Here is a 16,581-nt window from a genome sequence, read left to right on the forward strand (position 1 = left end):
CCGACCATATTTTACAAAGAAGCTGATGCATGCTCCTTATCAGCTCTTCGCCGCCGTGTTTGAATAGCTCGGCCGGCAATCCATCGGCCCCCACCACTTTGTTGTTCTTCAGGCGGGTAATTGCTATTCGAACTTTTTCCTGGTCGGGCAATGGAACGTCTGCTCCATCGTCATCGATTGGGGAATCGAGTTCGCCTTCTCCTGGCGTTGTACGTTCACTGCCATTCAGCAGGCTGGAGAAGTGTTCCCTCCATAATTTAAGTATGCTCTGGGGATCGGTGACTAGATCACCTTTGGGTCACCAGTCTTGAAACCTTCTGTAAGCCGCCGCATTTTTTCGTAGAATTTTCGAGCATTACCCCTGTCGGCCAGCTTATCAAGCTCTTCGTACTCAAACATTTCGGCTTCTTTCTTTTTCTGTCTGCAAATGTGTCTCGCTTCCCTCTTCAACTCTCGGTATCTATCCCATCCCGCACGTGTTGTGGTCGATCGTAACGTTGCGAGATAGGCAGCCTGTTTTCTCTCCGCTGCGACACCGCACTCCAATGGTTTCGGTTGCAGATGTACGTAAGGAGTTTCAAATGCCGTTCCACAGTTCCCTTATACCGAATTGTTGATGAGTGCTCTCAGAGAGCAGGAGTGCAAGCCGTTTAGAAAATCGTTCGGCTGTCTGTTGTGATTGCAGCTTCTCGACGTCGAACCTTCCTTGTGTTTGATGGCGTGCGTTTTTTGCTGCACAGAGGCGCGTGCGAGTCTTGGCTGCAACAAGATAGTGGTCCGAGTCGACGTGTCTTCCGTCTATTACAACATGATCGATCTGGTTGGTGGTTTTTCGATCCGGAGACAGCCAGGTAGCTTGATGTATCTTCTTATGCTGGAATCTAGTACTACAGATAACCATATTTCGGGTCGATCAGCCTCAACTCATTTGGGGATGTTTCCTCGTGGAGGCTGAATTTACCGACCGTAGTGCCAAAGATACCTTCTTTGCCCACCCTGGCGTTAAAGTCGCCAAGCACGATTTTTACATCGTGGCGGGGGCAGCATTTTTGGTTCCAGTCTACAATATATTCAAGATAATTCATTCACTTCATTTGATTGAGATCCATGATATTGAGCGACATAGGTACATTTGGTATAAAGTACATATGTGGTATAAAGTCAACCAGAAGATAAAAAGTCCTAATAGTGTGAATATAAGCGGAAAATATTTATAAATGATGTTGTCGCAGTGGATTAGTCAGAAAACCCATAGTGCTGATCGCACCTGCAAACGAAGATTAAATGTTTATGTACAGTAATATTGAATTTCTCGTTACTTTCGATCCGTTTTCCTTTTCCGTTTTCCGTTTTCCACATTTCACAATACTATTATTCACTATAAATTTAACTTGTATTGTGAATAGTTCATTTGTAAACAGCTAATCACAATGGGTTGCCAATACCTTGCAAATTTGGTCAGCTGTTCTTGCAAGTATATGCGATATATTTTGTTATTTAGTTTCCAATAATTCTAACTACAGCTAATTATTGGTAAAATTCAATGATTTTACGCAATTTAATTATGTAAATGAGAAAGTATTATCTCAAATAGCAGAGGTATAAATATTAGTTTCTACTGTTATGCAAACCCTTTCTAAAGAAGTCTAGTGCAACCAGAGTCAACTCTGTCTTTAATGAAAACAAACAAAAAATTCAAGTTCTTCCATAAGGTGTGTGAAAGGGTAATATGTATTAAAAATTATGGTTTGTGGAAATGACCTTTGATGTTTGATATTGTTTTATGTGAACTAGAAATTGGCGATTCGCTGTTTTAATCCATTTCATAAACATATCGCAAATAGAAGAGCTATAAAAAAAGTTTGACAGTGTTGTTTATGTTAGAAAACGATTGCAAAGTGTGCTTCCTACAAGTGTTTACACATGTACACCCTCCTCCATCCACCCACAAAGTATTAGCCGAATATACAACACGCACATTTCATTTGTGACGCAGCAGCAATACCATTGTTAATGGCTTCGAATTCGCAGGTTGGAAAAATTGTGGTCGTCGTTGCACTCACATTATTTCTCTACTATTTCTTTTGGGTATCCATATTGCCGTTTATGCTAATTGATGAAGGTGAGCGGAGTGATGACAGATATAAAGATTTTAATATATGATAACTAAAGGCATTGACTGTCCTATTGTATTCCAATTAATCTGAGCTGATGTCAGTGAACATATGTAATGTGACCATTTTAGTTCCATAAACGAAAAACATACGCATGTATAAATATTCCATTAAAAGAATATGTGCTTTCTAAATTCTGTTCCTTTGCATATGTTACGTATTTTATTGTATCGATATATGAAGTTTTATTTCTTAATTGCTCTATTTACAGGTAACTTCATACATTCGCTATTTCCGCCGCTTGAATATGCATTCATATTTCCCGCAATATTTGGAGTGATATTTCTTGGTGGCATATCAATATACACGCTGTACCACATTTGGGATCATATTTGGAAGAAAAAAACTATTTAAAATCGTACGTGATTAGCTGCTCTTACCTTGTTCTAAAATAAAAACAAAACATCAGTGAAAAGCAAATAATTGTGAAACGCGTCAGCGCCTGGTTCATAAGGTTATCTAACATTGGCACACTATTTCCCGTTCGAACTTTATCAGCTCTAATTGTATACTTCAACTTTCGACAAATACCGGCAGTAAGTGTATTGAACTGGTGAAAAGCGAGCGGTCTAACAGAATGCCGCCGTGGCTGGTAATAGGTGTTTCAGGTGTAACATGTGGTGGTAAAACAACTTTGGCACACCGCTTGCGAGACTACTTTCAAAAATCACGCGGCGGATCATTGTGGAATACCCCCTACGTTGTAGGCGACGTACAGCTTATATCACAAGATGATTACTTCCTACCAGTTTTCGATTTGCGACACAAGTGGAATGAAAAACTGAACGTGATAAATTTTGAGCTATTAAGCTCGCTCGATATGAAACATATGCTCTCTGACATAGCATGGATAATGAAAGGACGTAACTTGGCAAGTGATCCAATGGAATACGTTGATTACATTAACGAGATGTCCATGTCAACGAATTTCGAGCATTATGGGCAACCAGTTACACAACAAATGTACCATCCAAACAGCTATAAAGTCAATCAATGTGGCTTATCATCGCGACATCAAAGTCAACAAACACAAAGTCAACACAATCAATATCTACATCATCATTGTCAGCCACTGCAGCAGCATGCACACATTCATGCAAATGCCAATGTGGCCCATTCTTCCCACATAATGCGTATTAACTCACAATTGGCGCATATGCGTGACAACAAAATCAATCTACTCATAATTGAAGGTTTCACCATCTTCAATCAGCCGGAGTTATTAACATTATGTAATATTAAGTTCCATTTTCATTTGCCATATGAAAAATGTTACGCGCGTCGTCAGAAACGCACTTATGATCCACCTGACGTCACTGGATATTTTGAAATATGCGTATGGCCACATTATGAGAAGAATTTCAATGAGATACGAGATCGACAGGATATTACGTTCCTCAATGGCGAATTAAGCAAAGAACGTATTTTCAAGTTTGTTCTACAAAAAATATCCAACTACTTTGAGGAACGCTGCGATGTGGCCTGTCCGCCACCACAAAAGCTTTTAGGCATACCGAGTTGTTTGGCAAATGGTCCCTTGAGTAATGAGAGTTGTGCTAGCAGTAGTACACGTTTAATAGCCGGTATTAGTGGTAACGTGAGAAAAGCCAGCCCTATGGAACAACAGTGAATTTATGGGGGATTTATTTTGAAATTCTCTACTGCGAAAACTTGTTTCAATTGTAAAGATTTCCTAACATATTATTTACATTAATTTATTACTATTTAAATGCACCGAAATTTTACATCTTAAGAATGTTATTTAAGAAATGAGGATACCAGTTTTTGGTTGTAATAAAGTTGCAGTCTTTTTAAGTACCGAAATTGTAAAAACTCAAGTTGTATACTTTTTGTATATAGATATATATTAAAGAGGAACCATCGTACCTTGTACTCACTATGTAATTATGCGTACAAAATATTAAATAATTTCCATGAATGTAAATGAACTATAAATGAATGAAAATAGTAATCGTGAAATAAAAGATTATACTATCATATATATAAAAATGATTTTTGTTATAAACTCGCAGAACCTCCGAACCACAGCACGGAAAAACGTGAAAATTTGCAGTTATTGGTGTATTTCTGCAGAAGGTTCTAGAGGTTTTTTTTTATTTAGGCAGATATGATGTTTTGTCGAAAAATTTTAAAACTAATAAAACAAATCCAGACAAAATTTAGGATAACACCATCAGCACGAAGATGAGCTTCGTGGTATGGTATTTGTGATACATTGATATTTTTTCAAGGAATTCAATGCGAGCGGAGCCGCGGGAAAAGCTAGTAATTGATGAAGTAAAACTGTTTTTTCCTCTTTTTATTCAATAAAGAAAACTAAGCCTTTTTTGCACAGAGTAGTGGATGAGGAACGGTAATCAAACTATAGTAAATTGTACTTAAATATTTCTCATTCGATTTGCTTTATCTATGAGTATATAACCGCAAGAGCTTAAATTTCGCAACACAAAGCTTAAGTGTTTCACTCTAATAATGCTCTGTTTATTAGATTTGCCAGAATTATAAATATTTCATATTTTTATTGGTTTGTTACACTTGTAATTATTATCCAATACATTGCGAAATTGGTTTATTATTGTATTTCTATATTTTTGTTTTAACTTCCTATCATACGATTTTATTATATATTTGTATAAAGTGAACATCCTACAATGGTATTCAATTTCTATGCATGCCATTACAAATGTATGTGTATGTATATTTATAAACTACTAAATGACGTGTTTTCTGTTTACATTGCATTTTTATGCATGTGGTGTGGGGTGACTACGAGATACAAACATTTTCTTTTAATTGTTCTGTTAAGTTTCTAGTTCTAGTATGCTTTGTAACAACAGTTATGTATGTGTGTAATGTAGTTTTATATGCGAATATTACGCATAAATTATATAAACACTTATTACTCTGCGGAATTGGCATGCCCAACAAGAGACTGCAAAAGAACATGGTTTGGATGATGGCGAAAATGGTGACATAGCCAATACTTGCATTAGGCGTAATTGCTTTTCCATTTTATTTCTACTGTACTAAAAACTAGCAATTTACTTTTGTAATGATTATTTTTGCAATTGAAATGTGGTTTTTCAATTTTTAACAGCTTTTCGATTTACAAAAGTACGTTTACAACTCTCTATGAAAAATTATGTTCATTATGTTGGTAATTATTCGATTTCTGCGTGCCATTATATTATATCAATGTGTCTATTTGTATTCTAGTAGTTAAACTTTATGAGTTAGTCAATAACTTCGGTAGCCGGTACAGTGCTTACACTGAATTGATTGAAGTTGCAGTTTCCGTTTTCTCTTACAACGCATCCCAATCAATTTGATTATTGTAAACTTCTTCTTCTAGCCATATCGAATAATTTTCCTTGAAGTAGTCGGTCAACTCCACTTTGCGATCCCACCAGCCTGAGTGTCCAAAGAAAGCAAAATCTGAGTGCGATAGAATTTCGTCGCTTGGAAAGCCCCCCTCGACTCCATAATCATTCAATTGTGCGTGTCCATTGCCACCACCGCCTGTACCACTACTGCCGAAACCGTTAGCCTCATTTCCACCACCAGCCATGTTATTACCACTTCCTGTACCGCCTCCTATATTACCCGAAGATATATCTGAATTGCCGGAATTTCCATTGTTGCCACCTGCACCACATTTCTGTGTAGCTTCGGGATAGCGTCGCAAATTAAAACGATCTACGCAGGCACGCAATGTACATTCTTCAGCCTGAAAATCCCATGGACGCGACTCCAAGTCATTGCCAAAAGCCCAATCATCGTTAAGGCGATGTCTTACTTTCGCATAAATGGCACTCATTGTCTTCATATTAGATTTGCGCCATTGGCGTCCCAAATATTTGGTTTGCATTTTAAGTAGCTTCAATACATATAACTGCATCATAGCATGGCGAACCTTTAGTGTCTTCTTGAGTATCGGTGCCGATTTGAAGACGACCAACATCATAACTCGTGAATGTTTCCACTTAATTAACTTATTAAGTATTCGTAAGAGATTAATGCAGGAGAAAACGTTACGCCATGAATAGTAAGGCTTGTCGGCGGTTTCGCCGCTATAAACGAAGCTTTCGCCCGATAAATCTGGCTGTTCTCCAATTACACAGGAAGGGAAATCCAATAGTGGTATAGTATTCTTCATACCTACATATTCGGTGATAGTTTGATTGAAGAACTTGAGCACCAAAGGTATACAATTGGCGAATACAAGATGCTGCGACATAAATTCGAATTGGTAAATGTGATTAATTTTGAAATGTTTCAAATATAGCAGAATGATAGCTGAAACCGCTTTAACAATTATTTCCTTATGCCTACTCATGTCAACGGTTAATTTCTGCGAGTCCGTAATTGGCATTTTTTTCGGTAAAACGTCTGCCATTATATTAATGCTTTCCGTTTTCGATTTTGAAGTGGGTGATGCAGCCAATAAAACTTTCAGTAGTGCAATCATGTATTGTGGCAAATTCGGTAGAATCGCCTGATAAAGTACTTCGGCGGGATTTAATGGGATTTCATCTTCTTGTGTGGAGATCGGATTTCGGGCAATTTCTTCTTCTTTTTTTATTTGCACATCTGCTAGGCTCACATACATGTGACGTCGCAAAGTCTGAACGCCTTCATGAATTGGTTGTGGCAGTCCCGCAAGGCTCTCGTGATCATCAATCAACGAATAACCAATAAATTTATTTCGAGATATATCAAGGAATTGATCTATATCCTTTTGCCTTACTTTCGGAGTCCACGGCAGACGTGTTGTAACTTGTACCGGTAGTACGGGTGGTGGCTGTGAGAAGCTCTGCTGATTATTAGGGTTTGCGGTGTTTGCTGATGGATCTTCGAACTGACGATAAAACTGGGATATATCTTCCTCTTGATTCCCATTTCCACCGTTGTTGTTTGGTGGTGCACTTTCATTACCTGGCGTTAATTCCATATCCATCTGTTCTTGCTCATCAAGAAAACGTTGTTTCATCAATGATCGTCTGGAAATTAAAAAATAATTATAAATTAAAAATATTAATTAAATCAGAACTAACCTAAATGCATTTCGTTTGGGATTTTGATTATCCAAAATATCTGTAGCAGTTGCTGGCGGTGAGCTTGCACGCATATTTTTCGTGACTTCCAGTGTATCCTCAGTAACCGGCTCAAGTTCAGCTTTAATGCGATATTCATTTTTAAGGTTTTTTAACTTCTCCATTCCACCTAATCCCAATAACGTTATTTTCCACAATAATAGAACAACTTTTTTCATGGGAAAGTGTGGTGCGGCGCCACTACAAAAGCGAGTTATCATTCCCAAAAGTTTGACAGCAAGCAATTCACCATCAGGTAATGGACTATTTATTTCTTGTATGAAAGCTTCGGCAATATTTTTGTAGTCCTCACTTCCCTTGTCATACTCATCGCGAATAGTTTCCGCAATTATATACAATACCGAAAGGATTACTCGTAAGTCGGTCGAGTCTACTAAAGTTACATTCGTGATTTTAACAGCAACAATATCTGGAGAACATGCGCTCTCTATTTCCATATTAAGCAGATCTATAAAAGACGAAAAAACTCCTAATTCATATAATACAATTATATTGTCTCGTGTGATCTGATGTTGTTCTTCATCAGACTGAACTTCAGCCCAACATCCTTGTGCCAAATAGAGTATACAACGGGCTGCCTGCATTCGAAACGCTCGACTTGAAACTTCTAGTTGATCTATCAATTTCATTATAATACTGCGCTGTGATGAGCTGTCCTGTTTTTGCCAATTAGGTGGCAAGTCATACATTTCCATTTGATCTTCGAATGCTTTAACATTTTGTTGAAGTTCATTAAATTCTGTATAACTATATAATTCAGCAATTTCATTTTGATAAGTATCTACATCAGCATAAACAAAATCCAAATCAGGTCCATCACAATTGCCATCAACATCATGTGTATCCTGCTCGAAGGAGTTATTTATAGATGACAACATCATTTGGAAAACTTTCTTGGCAACGCCGTCTCACCACTGCCAAAAACAAGACTTGACTCTTTACCAGAATGTAGATAGAATAGTGTAAAAAACCTGAAATAATAGAAAAGTTTAAAAAAAAAATAGTTTTTCTATTCAAAATATAATTACCTGAAAACTTTTACTTGTTTATAAATGCTAGGTATGATACGAGAAGCACAACAAGCGTTGTTGTTGCTTATATACTCGCCGAGTTCAGTTAGGCCTTTGCTTTGCACTAAACCATCGGTGTAACCCACCTAAGATCTTTCCGCCAACATTTCATATAAATAACAATCGTTCAATTTCCGCAAACCTATGAACTTTTTCTTTTGAATATGTTATTGAATTCGTTTTGGAATAATACAAAAATAAATTTCTTTCCCGAGACAAGTTTTTGTCTGTATGACGGAAAATTTTCTTTGACAATCGATACTTTCCACAAAACAGTGTATATAACCCTCAAATTAAATTGGGGCTAAAAAATTCCCGTATTTGTATAGATTTATTATTCTAATAACCAATTATAAATTTGTGAAATAACTTAATAACTCAACTTGTTGGTTTCAAGCCAATTAAAATATACGTTCCAAGTGGGTACTACCCAAAACTCCATTATATTAATATGATTAGTATGGACTGTGCACCTCATAAGTCCTATGTGTAAGGCTGTTTTCTTTTCATCCTTACAAAATTCATAGAAACTTTAAAAGCATTCTCTCGTAGTGTTCACATGTATATGATTTAAGCAGTGATTGTTTTGCAGTTATACATGGTGTTCACGTTATTAACAAATACAAAAAAAAAATAAAATATTCAATAACACTCTGTAGTGGAACTTAAAATCAGCTGATAGAACGATGACAAGGCCAAACATCTTTGGGTGGTAAAACATATTTTTTGTGGTTTAAGCCGATCGCAATTTACTTCTTTGTTGTAGATAAAAATAGTAAGTAATTATATCAAAGTTTGTTTTGTAAATACGCATATTTAATTTAATTTAAACATTTATACTGGATATAAAAAAATTACCCGTTAAAAAATAATTAAATATATACGTATCGTAATGGAATGTGAACTTTGTACCAGGCAATTAAAAAATTATAATTTTTGGAAATTTTTTTTATGGAGGACACTGATATATCAGTTATTTCATAATACAAACAATATATTTTTTTGTTCAACGCAGACGTGAGTGCATACATATTTACCACACATTTCACAATTCTCATGGCTAGTTTGGTGCACTTTTTTATTGGAGCGCTTGTCACAGCAATCGGGACTTATTATTACTACAACCACCACGTACAAGTAAATAAATATATCGTAATCAGAAGTTAAACCAAATAATGAAGATTTAACCTCTTGAAGCATATTATTATACATCTGCATATATCAATATAACTAAATCGGCAACTTACTTAGCTAGTTCATAAGCTTGTAAACAAAAATTGCTTAGTCATTTTATAGCACTACTATAATAAACCAGTTTTTCTGCATAAATGGTATCTGAAAGTCGCAGTTATTTTAAACCGAATACAATAGGCCGAAATCATCGAAAATGTCTTCGTACACAAGCCTTAAGCTTCTAATAAGTTAATGCGTATTATGTGAAATTCATACAATTCATAATTTAAAGACTGCCGATTTTTGTTTATAAATAATTTTGATTCTTTTGTACTGTAGGCAGCTAAAAATAATTACAGCTTTAGCGATAAAGAATTGATGAAGAAATCGGTTCATATCTATCCTAACCAATATATGCCGAGATTGCTGTCATTTAATATTTATAAGAGTATAGAAACTTCGCTTCTGTCTGATTTCACTCAGATTTTTAACGTCTTAATATTCGTATACAAATATGTATAAACATTCCTTATCTGTGAAGATGTTGAAAATGAGAGTATGATGTGTTGAACACAATACTCGCGACAGACTGCAAACGACATCTGTCAAATATTAAAATACACACGTTCTTATGGACAGACCTATTTTGACAGCTGCACGACTACACGAGTGCAGGCCGACAGTTGTCGTTCTTGCTAACTTCAATATATTCATATATTTGCCACTAATACGTAAAATGTAAAATTATTGAAAGCTCTAACAAACCTGACGTTATTTTACAAATAAAAGCATAAAATAGCTCTGTTACATCATTTGTAATAGCAATTGATAATTTGAAACGAATAAAATTACCCATTTACTTATTTTTTGCATAAAAAATTTCACTTTGAACAAAATATTAAAATTTCATTGAAGTACAAGGTATTAGTATGGCCACAACGAAATTGTGTACATGCATAATGGATAACTGCGTTGTTTTGTTCATGTAGTAGGATTCACAACGCCATTTTCAGTTCACTGTCGTGCTGCTGCAGTTTGTCGCGAGCATTGTGTTCAACACATGAATGAAATACATATGTATGTACATTTTTTTCGCTTTTTTTCGACAGACACAAATACATTTGAAGGCAGTGACTTAGCATTATTTTGAGTACTTAAATAAATGATATGTTGTTATGACTGTGAGAACAAAAAAATAAACATATGTCCAAAGAAATTAAATCGCCAAGAAGAAAATATGAAAACTCGTTTTACTTTCACCGGTCCAAATTAAATTAAATACTATATCTCTATAAGTCTTTGTTGTTATTTAATAGATTAAACCGAATCCGACGGCACAAAACGATTTTATACCAGATTTTGTATGACTCGGGATTGTATTTAATAGGCAATTATTTATTTTTATTGCATTTACAGTAGCAATGTCCTTTAACCAATTGCTTAGGATTGGTCAATCAATGGCTAATAGCAGCGGCATTTCTCTCAAGTTCATACGCTCTGCAATACTACAACTGCAACAACAACAATTGCGTCAAGTGCAACGTTGTTACAGTCAGTTTAGTTTAAATCCACCAACGATAACATCATTTAATACAAGCACTTTGCCAAATAATAAACGGCTATGTGTAGTTTTGTTGCCGATTTCTGGGGTTAGTTGCGCCGCTGCCTCCCAACTTGCAAAAACGGAAAATACACCGTCATCGTCTACCGGCGCTCACCGTCCTCAAGTCGATGATGTGAGTAATCGTTCAAAAACACAAACAAAATGTACTGTGCTTATTTGAAACCTTTATTGGATATACACAGTTACGCATACATATAAATACGTTGTTTGAAATTTTTACTATTATTACTACCATCACGTACCCGTAAATACCCAGTAAACATAAATGAAAAAAATAATCATGTTCCAAAATTGATAACCAGTTTGAGAAAAAATTATAAACTGAAAAAATTGTGGCTATAGAAAATTCTTGCAAAAATTATTTAGTATTACTTATATACTAATAAGTACATATTTATGTACATATCTGAGGGCATTGTCAGAATGTAAGTGTTTATTGGATGTTAATTGAGTTGGGGTCAAACCACGCAGAGTGAACCCTCATCATTTCGCTAAATCAGCGGTTTTCAAAATTTGCACATCAAACAATTTCCACGACAGCGGGTTCTGACATGGATTTTTATCCAGCAAAGGGCTGTTATGTCGGTGATCTAACCCCGTTATGAAAAAAATTCATCGGTTTATCTGCAGTAGTTTATGAGAAAATAATTTTATAATTTTATCGTGCTCTAAAATTCAGCCTCCAATAATATTAACAAGAAACGGATTTTGACTAAATATCACGAGGTATGCGTCCGATCGCTCACCTAATGATGTGCTAATTTTCAAAATCGCTAATTTAGCGAAATTTTCAGGGTCCACTTTTGGTTAACCCATTGGGTACATATATGTAGGTGTATTCAAAATATTATATAAGTATTGTTCCAGCTAACACCTGTCATGTCGACTTGCGTACCCATAAACATCCACAACACTTACTGAATTGATTTTTATCGCTCTTCATGAAATATTAACGCTTAATAGACTGTATACATAGTATGTACGTAACAATAGTCACAATGTTATGATATCAGGTGTACGTACACATGCAAATATATAAAGAATTGTACATATCGTTGAGTTCGGACTTTGCATTTCTCACTGTCGTGTTTGATTAACTTTTCATAGGTTTTGCATGCATATATCTATACATATAGACATGCATATAATATTGTATTTATGTGTATTTGTTTATGTTCAATAATGAAATAACTGCTACTAACGGTTTAATACTAATAGGCTTTGTCACATTAAATTTTTGTAGTAGTTTTATTTTGTCTATGCTTTAGTACGGTTGACAGCAGTTTTTACTCTTACTTTACCAAAATTTCAGATTGACAGCAACAACATGTCAGGTCCAGATCCAAAAACCGCCGAAACAATTTACGAATTCACCGTAAAAGACACGCATGGTAATGAAGTGTCCTTGGAAAAATACAAGGGAAATGTTGTATTGGTCGTGAACATCGCATCGCAATGTGGTTTAACCAAAAACAATTATGCAAAACTAACCACTTTGTTGGAGAAATATGAAGAAAAGGGTTTGCGCATTTTAAATTTCCCCTGCAATCAGTTCAACTCACAGATGCCGGAAGCAGATGGTGAAGCAATGGTGTGCCACTTGCGTGATGCCAAGGCTAAAATTGGCGACGTATTTCAAAAGGTATGTTTGAAAATTTTTGTTACTATTTTATTCTATTTTTACACCCCGCAAGAGCACCCGCTGGTAAACATTTTTGTAAAAGTGGCCGTGCCCTCGCCCTCTAATAAGTTTATTGAATATATTTTTTATCCCTCTTAAGTGACATCAAACAAATTCATCTAGCGCAAAAATTATACGAACAGTGTGAAAATGGATTGTAACCCCGTTCACTCTCCGTATAACAGTACTGTTAGAAACTACTAAAAGCGCGATAAATAAATAACTAAATACGCCAGAGAAATTATATTTTACCACCAAGATGATATGACAGAGGTTTAATGGAGAAGGATGGGCGTGGCACCCAATTTTGGGTGGAAACACATATCTCGAAAACCGCCCAACCGATTTCTATCAAATTATATAATATATAACATTCTACTGACATCCTAGACAACAATCTCAATATAAGTGAAAATAGACTACAACCACGCCTACTTACCTTACAACACAATTATAAATTCCACATGATTCTTTCATATTCCTGTCTCCAGATCAAGAAGCAATTAATTAATGGCTAAAAATTGCTGAATCGAACCAAAACTGCTCAAGCCCCTAAACACTGAATATGTGGACCCAGTATTTATAATTTACTTTTTCTGAAAATATCGGTCAAAGTATGGGATATGGAATTGAAATTGAGAGAGAATCCTTTCCCGATAGTAGTCTGTCTGTCCGGCAAATACTTCCTTATCCCCCGTACATCTAATATAAAGATTTTCGAACTTCCGGGTGACTTTATACCGCATACGTCAGTCTTATTTATCTAAAGGTACTTCTCTGGCGTTAATCCTTGCACGTTGCACGAGTATAAAATGTTCGGTTATACCGGAACTTAGCTCTTCCTTACTTGTTTTGTTTTCTTTTTTAACAAATAAATAAATAAAAAAATTTATTGAATTGCAATTTTCTGATATTTTATTAACTTGTATTGAAAAGTATACCTCGCTAAATGAGTACTCGATTTAACGAAAAATTCGATATAATGAACTGGCCCTACAATTAATGTGTTCGTTATTTCGGAATACTGCATTTTAAAACAGATATAATTATAATACACTGTGTTAGCGCCGTTTGCGTTTATATTCCTGAGATACACATATACATAGTATGTGTATATTTTTAAAATAAATTAACTTTAAAAATTTCTCTTGAAATTGAAACTTTACTTATTTTTTCAGGTTGACGTAAATGGCTCCGGTGCAGCCCCACTTTACCAATTCTTGAAGCACAAGAAAACTGGCACACTCGGTAGCTCCATCAAGTGGAATTTCACCAAATTCCTTGTAAACAAGGACGGTGTACCTGTGAACCGTTATTCTCCCACAACCGATCCAATGGATATTGCAAAAGATATTGAAAAGTTACTCTAAGTTCAAGTCGATTGTATCGAAACTAACTTTGATTATTAATCAAACTCAACTTATTTCAAATAAGTAAAAAAAAACATATGCATTAATCTACATTTATAACCAACACAGACTTTTAGTTTTTGCTTATGCTATTTCTGTGTTGCAATTGTTGTCTAAACCAGTGATTTAGAAAAGTTTGTCATTCATTTTTATTTAATTGAATTGCAAATAAAAATAAATTATCAAAAAGAAATAAACAAAATACATTTTTTAACTCAGAAAATCAGGTATTTTAACGGTCTACAATATACTTTATATGCAAACCACATTTCCGAAATAATCGTATTATAATGCTTGTTTCAGAGGTGCTCGTCTGTGTGTTTTATTGTTTGGCTTGCGCCACCGAATATATAGTGCAGAGCAGTAACAGTAAACGCATACAAAAGTGCATCACGTACTTCCAAACATGCAGACACACACAAATACCTCATGCACATTGTTATGAATGTACACTAAAGTGACTAACATTAACCTTTCGCATCAAACTAATGTAATTTATTACGGGGAATGCTACCAATTTTAGAGTGCCCTTTGATATTTTTGATTTTGTGTATTTTTGGCATAATTTGCAAAACCATTAATTTGAATTCAAAAGAATAAGATAACGCAAATAAATCCTGCGACAATTATAACTGTTGGGCCAATGTCATTAAAATACATATGTATGTATTTATGTACCGATATGTTTAAGTATATGTATTTGTTTCATGTTCACACTCAATGGTTGAAGTATACCTAAATTATTTTTGAGTCGTTTATAGTTGTAGACCCCTAATACATTTTATTTAACATGTACTGCATTATATTTGAATGCGTGATATTTTTAACGTCGGTTCCCGTGCCAACTGGGCCCCTTCGAGTTACCGGCAGAGATAAGCACATGCTTGTATTTGAATGAATGGCCACTTTTGGAATACCTTTTGGCACTGACGGCATTCGTTCACTCGTAAAAAACTTTCTCGATCGTTCTAACACTGGGATGTCCTTAGCTTTTCGCGAAGGACAGCTTTTTGTATTGCTGATCTTCGGCTACTCCAAGAAAGATTAATCCTGGCTCATCCAACACCGGGTGAGGTTATTATGTTCGTACCGAAAATAACTGCTTTTCTTATAATTTCAACTTAAGGGCGCTCATATAATGCTACTAAAATTGTGAAAACCGTCAAAAGAATAACGTCAAAATTCGGTTGAACCAAAGGGGTGACATAGCCTTATACATACATCACAAACAATGTGATAAAATTTAATAATATTTTGTGAGTTTTACACGTAGCTAATGTCCAATTACCAAAGTTTGAAGGATATTTCGAATTACAACAAAAAACAGAAATGCCTGTGAGATATTGATATTGAATGAAAACTTTGATAAATTTAATTTTTGTTTATTGTAAGCTTGGACATATGAACATAAGTATATCTACAAATATTTAAAACTTAGTGATATATTAATTTGTGCGTTTATCTTATATTAGATTTATTTTCTTCTTTTCTATAGTAAAATATTATTAATAAATTAGTTTAAGCGCCGTTTTAAAAGGCCTATTCATGTACTCAGAGTCCCTTTCATACACATAGAAGGCTTTTGTTGTTAAATTTTTATCTCGTCTGCAATAGGATACACATCATACCTACGCGGCATCTATTATTGAATAACATTCGATCGAATAGACCACGTCCAGTACGTAGTGAAGAAAGTAAAGCAGCCGTAGCTAAGAGTGTACACGAAGACCGTGGAGAGTGGATACGGCGCCGTTCGCAACAACTCGGACTGATGTTTGGAACGTATGGAAGAGCAACCTAAAGAGATACAAGATCTGCCATTTCATGCAGACAAAACAACGTTTTGTGGACCGGTGGAATAATCGTCCATATTTCTTCAAAAATGTTGCCGGTGAGAAAGTAACCGCACATTGGGCCCTTATACGCACCATGTTAACCAACTATTTGATGTCTAAAATTGAAGTGCTTGATCTCGGCGGCATTTGGTTTTAACAAGACGGCGCCACTTCCACAAACATCGCATAAATCATTGGATTTATTGAGAGAACACAGATACTATATATGTATCAGGTTTTGGGCCGATCACCAAGATCGTGTGATATCACACCGTTAGACTTTTTTCTGTAGGGACATGTTAGGTCTTACGTCTATGCGAACAATTCCGCTTCGATTCATTCTTGTCATACCGCGAATTGTTTAAACGAGCCATCAAAAATTGTAATTAACGTATGCATCATCTGAGACGTAGCCGCGGCCATCATTTGAAAGAGATGATCTTTAAAAAACAAATGCAAAAGAAAGTTGTCTTGAATGAT

The 16,581-nt window shown here is 35.3% G+C and overlaps 4 protein-coding genes across 8 annotated transcripts; 3 read left to right on the top strand and 1 right to left on the bottom strand.

Moving 5' to 3' along the window:
• Positions 1–1,537: 1,537 nt before the first annotated feature.
• On the top strand, positions 1,538–2,532 carry LOC108978350 (dolichol phosphate-mannose biosynthesis regulatory protein). 2 transcript variants are annotated; one of them, XM_018948579.1, is made up of 3 exons: positions 1,538–1,724; positions 1,795–2,122; positions 2,386–2,532. In XM_018948579.1, exons 2-3 carry the CDS (start codon positions 2,014–2,016, stop codon positions 2,526–2,528), a joined length of 252 nt encoding a protein of 83 aa, XP_018804124.1. In that variant the 5' UTR covers positions 1,538–1,724; positions 1,795–2,013; the 3' UTR covers positions 2,529–2,532. The 2 variants fall into 2 exon arrangements, with proteins under 2 accessions (XP_018804124.1, XP_018804122.1); XM_018948577.1 differs by having other exon boundaries at positions 1,719–2,122.
• Positions 2,533–2,734: 202 nt separating this feature from the next.
• Positions 2,735–4,553, top strand: LOC108978349 (nicotinamide riboside kinase 1). The gene has a single exon (XM_018948576.1). The coding sequence runs from the start codon at positions 2,752–2,754 to the stop codon at positions 3,802–3,804; it is 1,053 nt and encodes a 350-aa protein (XP_018804121.1). The 5' UTR covers positions 2,735–2,751; the 3' UTR covers positions 3,805–4,553.
• Positions 4,554–4,647: 94 nt separating this feature from the next.
• On the bottom strand, positions 4,648–8,616 carry LOC108978348 (striatin-interacting protein 1 homolog). The gene is made up of 3 exons (XM_018948575.1): positions 8,338–8,616; positions 7,250–8,280; positions 4,648–7,195 (listed from the first exon to the last, which is right to left on the bottom strand). Exons 2-3 carry the CDS (start codon positions 8,188–8,190, stop codon positions 5,500–5,502), a joined length of 2,637 nt encoding a protein of 878 aa, XP_018804120.1. The 5' UTR covers positions 8,191–8,280; positions 8,338–8,616; the 3' UTR covers positions 4,648–5,499.
• A 432-nt stretch (positions 8,617–9,048) lies between these two features.
• On the top strand, positions 9,049–14,301 carry LOC108978351 (probable phospholipid hydroperoxide glutathione peroxidase). Of its 4 annotated transcripts, none has more exons than XM_018948580.1 (4): positions 9,051–9,154; positions 10,969–11,288; positions 12,489–12,818; positions 14,036–14,301. In XM_018948580.1, the coding sequence occupies exons 2-4, from the start codon at positions 10,974–10,976 to the stop codon at positions 14,225–14,227; spliced, it is 837 nt and encodes a 278-aa protein (XP_018804125.1). In that variant the 5' UTR covers positions 9,051–9,154; positions 10,969–10,973; the 3' UTR covers positions 14,228–14,301. The 4 variants fall into 4 exon arrangements, with proteins under 4 accessions (XP_018804128.1, XP_018804125.1, XP_018804127.1 ...); XM_018948582.1 differs by lacking the exon at positions 10,969–11,288 and adding an exon at positions 9,395–9,516 and having other exon boundaries at positions 9,054–9,154; XM_018948581.1 differs by lacking the exon at positions 9,051–9,154 and adding an exon at positions 9,499–9,516.
• The last annotated feature ends 2,280 nt before the right edge of the window (positions 14,302–16,581 follow it).

This window comes from Bactrocera latifrons, unplaced genomic scaffold (genome assembly GCF_001853355.1).
Source record: "Bactrocera latifrons isolate USDA-ARS-PBARC rearing strain unplaced genomic scaffold, ASM185335v1 scaffold_120, whole genome shotgun sequence".
NCBI classification, from domain to species: Eukaryota; Metazoa; Arthropoda; class Insecta; order Diptera; family Tephritidae; genus Bactrocera; species Bactrocera latifrons.

Coding starts and splice junctions, on each gene's coding strand:
- LOC108978350 (XM_018948579.1), top strand. CDS start 2,014: ATGGCTTCGAATTCGCAGGTTGGAAAAATTGTGGTCGTCGTTGCACTC. Junction 2,123..2,385: donor GTTTATGCTAATTGATGAAG/GTGAGCGGAGTG, acceptor CTCTATTTACAG/GTAACTTCATACATTCGCTA.
- LOC108978349 (XM_018948576.1), top strand. CDS start 2,752: ATGCCGCCGTGGCTGGTAATAGGTGTTTCAGGTGTAACATGTGGTGGT.
- LOC108978348 (XM_018948575.1), bottom strand. CDS start 8,190: ATGATGTTGTCATCTATAAATAACTCCTTCGAGCAGGATACACATGAT. Junction 7,196..7,249: donor CCCAAACGAAATGCATTTAG/GTTAGTTCTGAT, acceptor TTTAATTTCCAG/ACGATCATTGATGAAACAAC.
- LOC108978351 (XM_018948580.1), top strand. CDS start 10,974: ATGTCCTTTAACCAATTGCTTAGGATTGGTCAATCAATGGCTAATAGC. Junction 11,289..12,488: donor ACCGTCCTCAAGTCGATGAT/GTGAGTAATCGT, acceptor CCAAAATTTCAG/ATTGACAGCAACAACATGTC. Junction 12,819..14,035: donor TTGGCGACGTATTTCAAAAG/GTATGTTTGAAA, acceptor TTATTTTTTCAG/GTTGACGTAAATGGCTCCGG.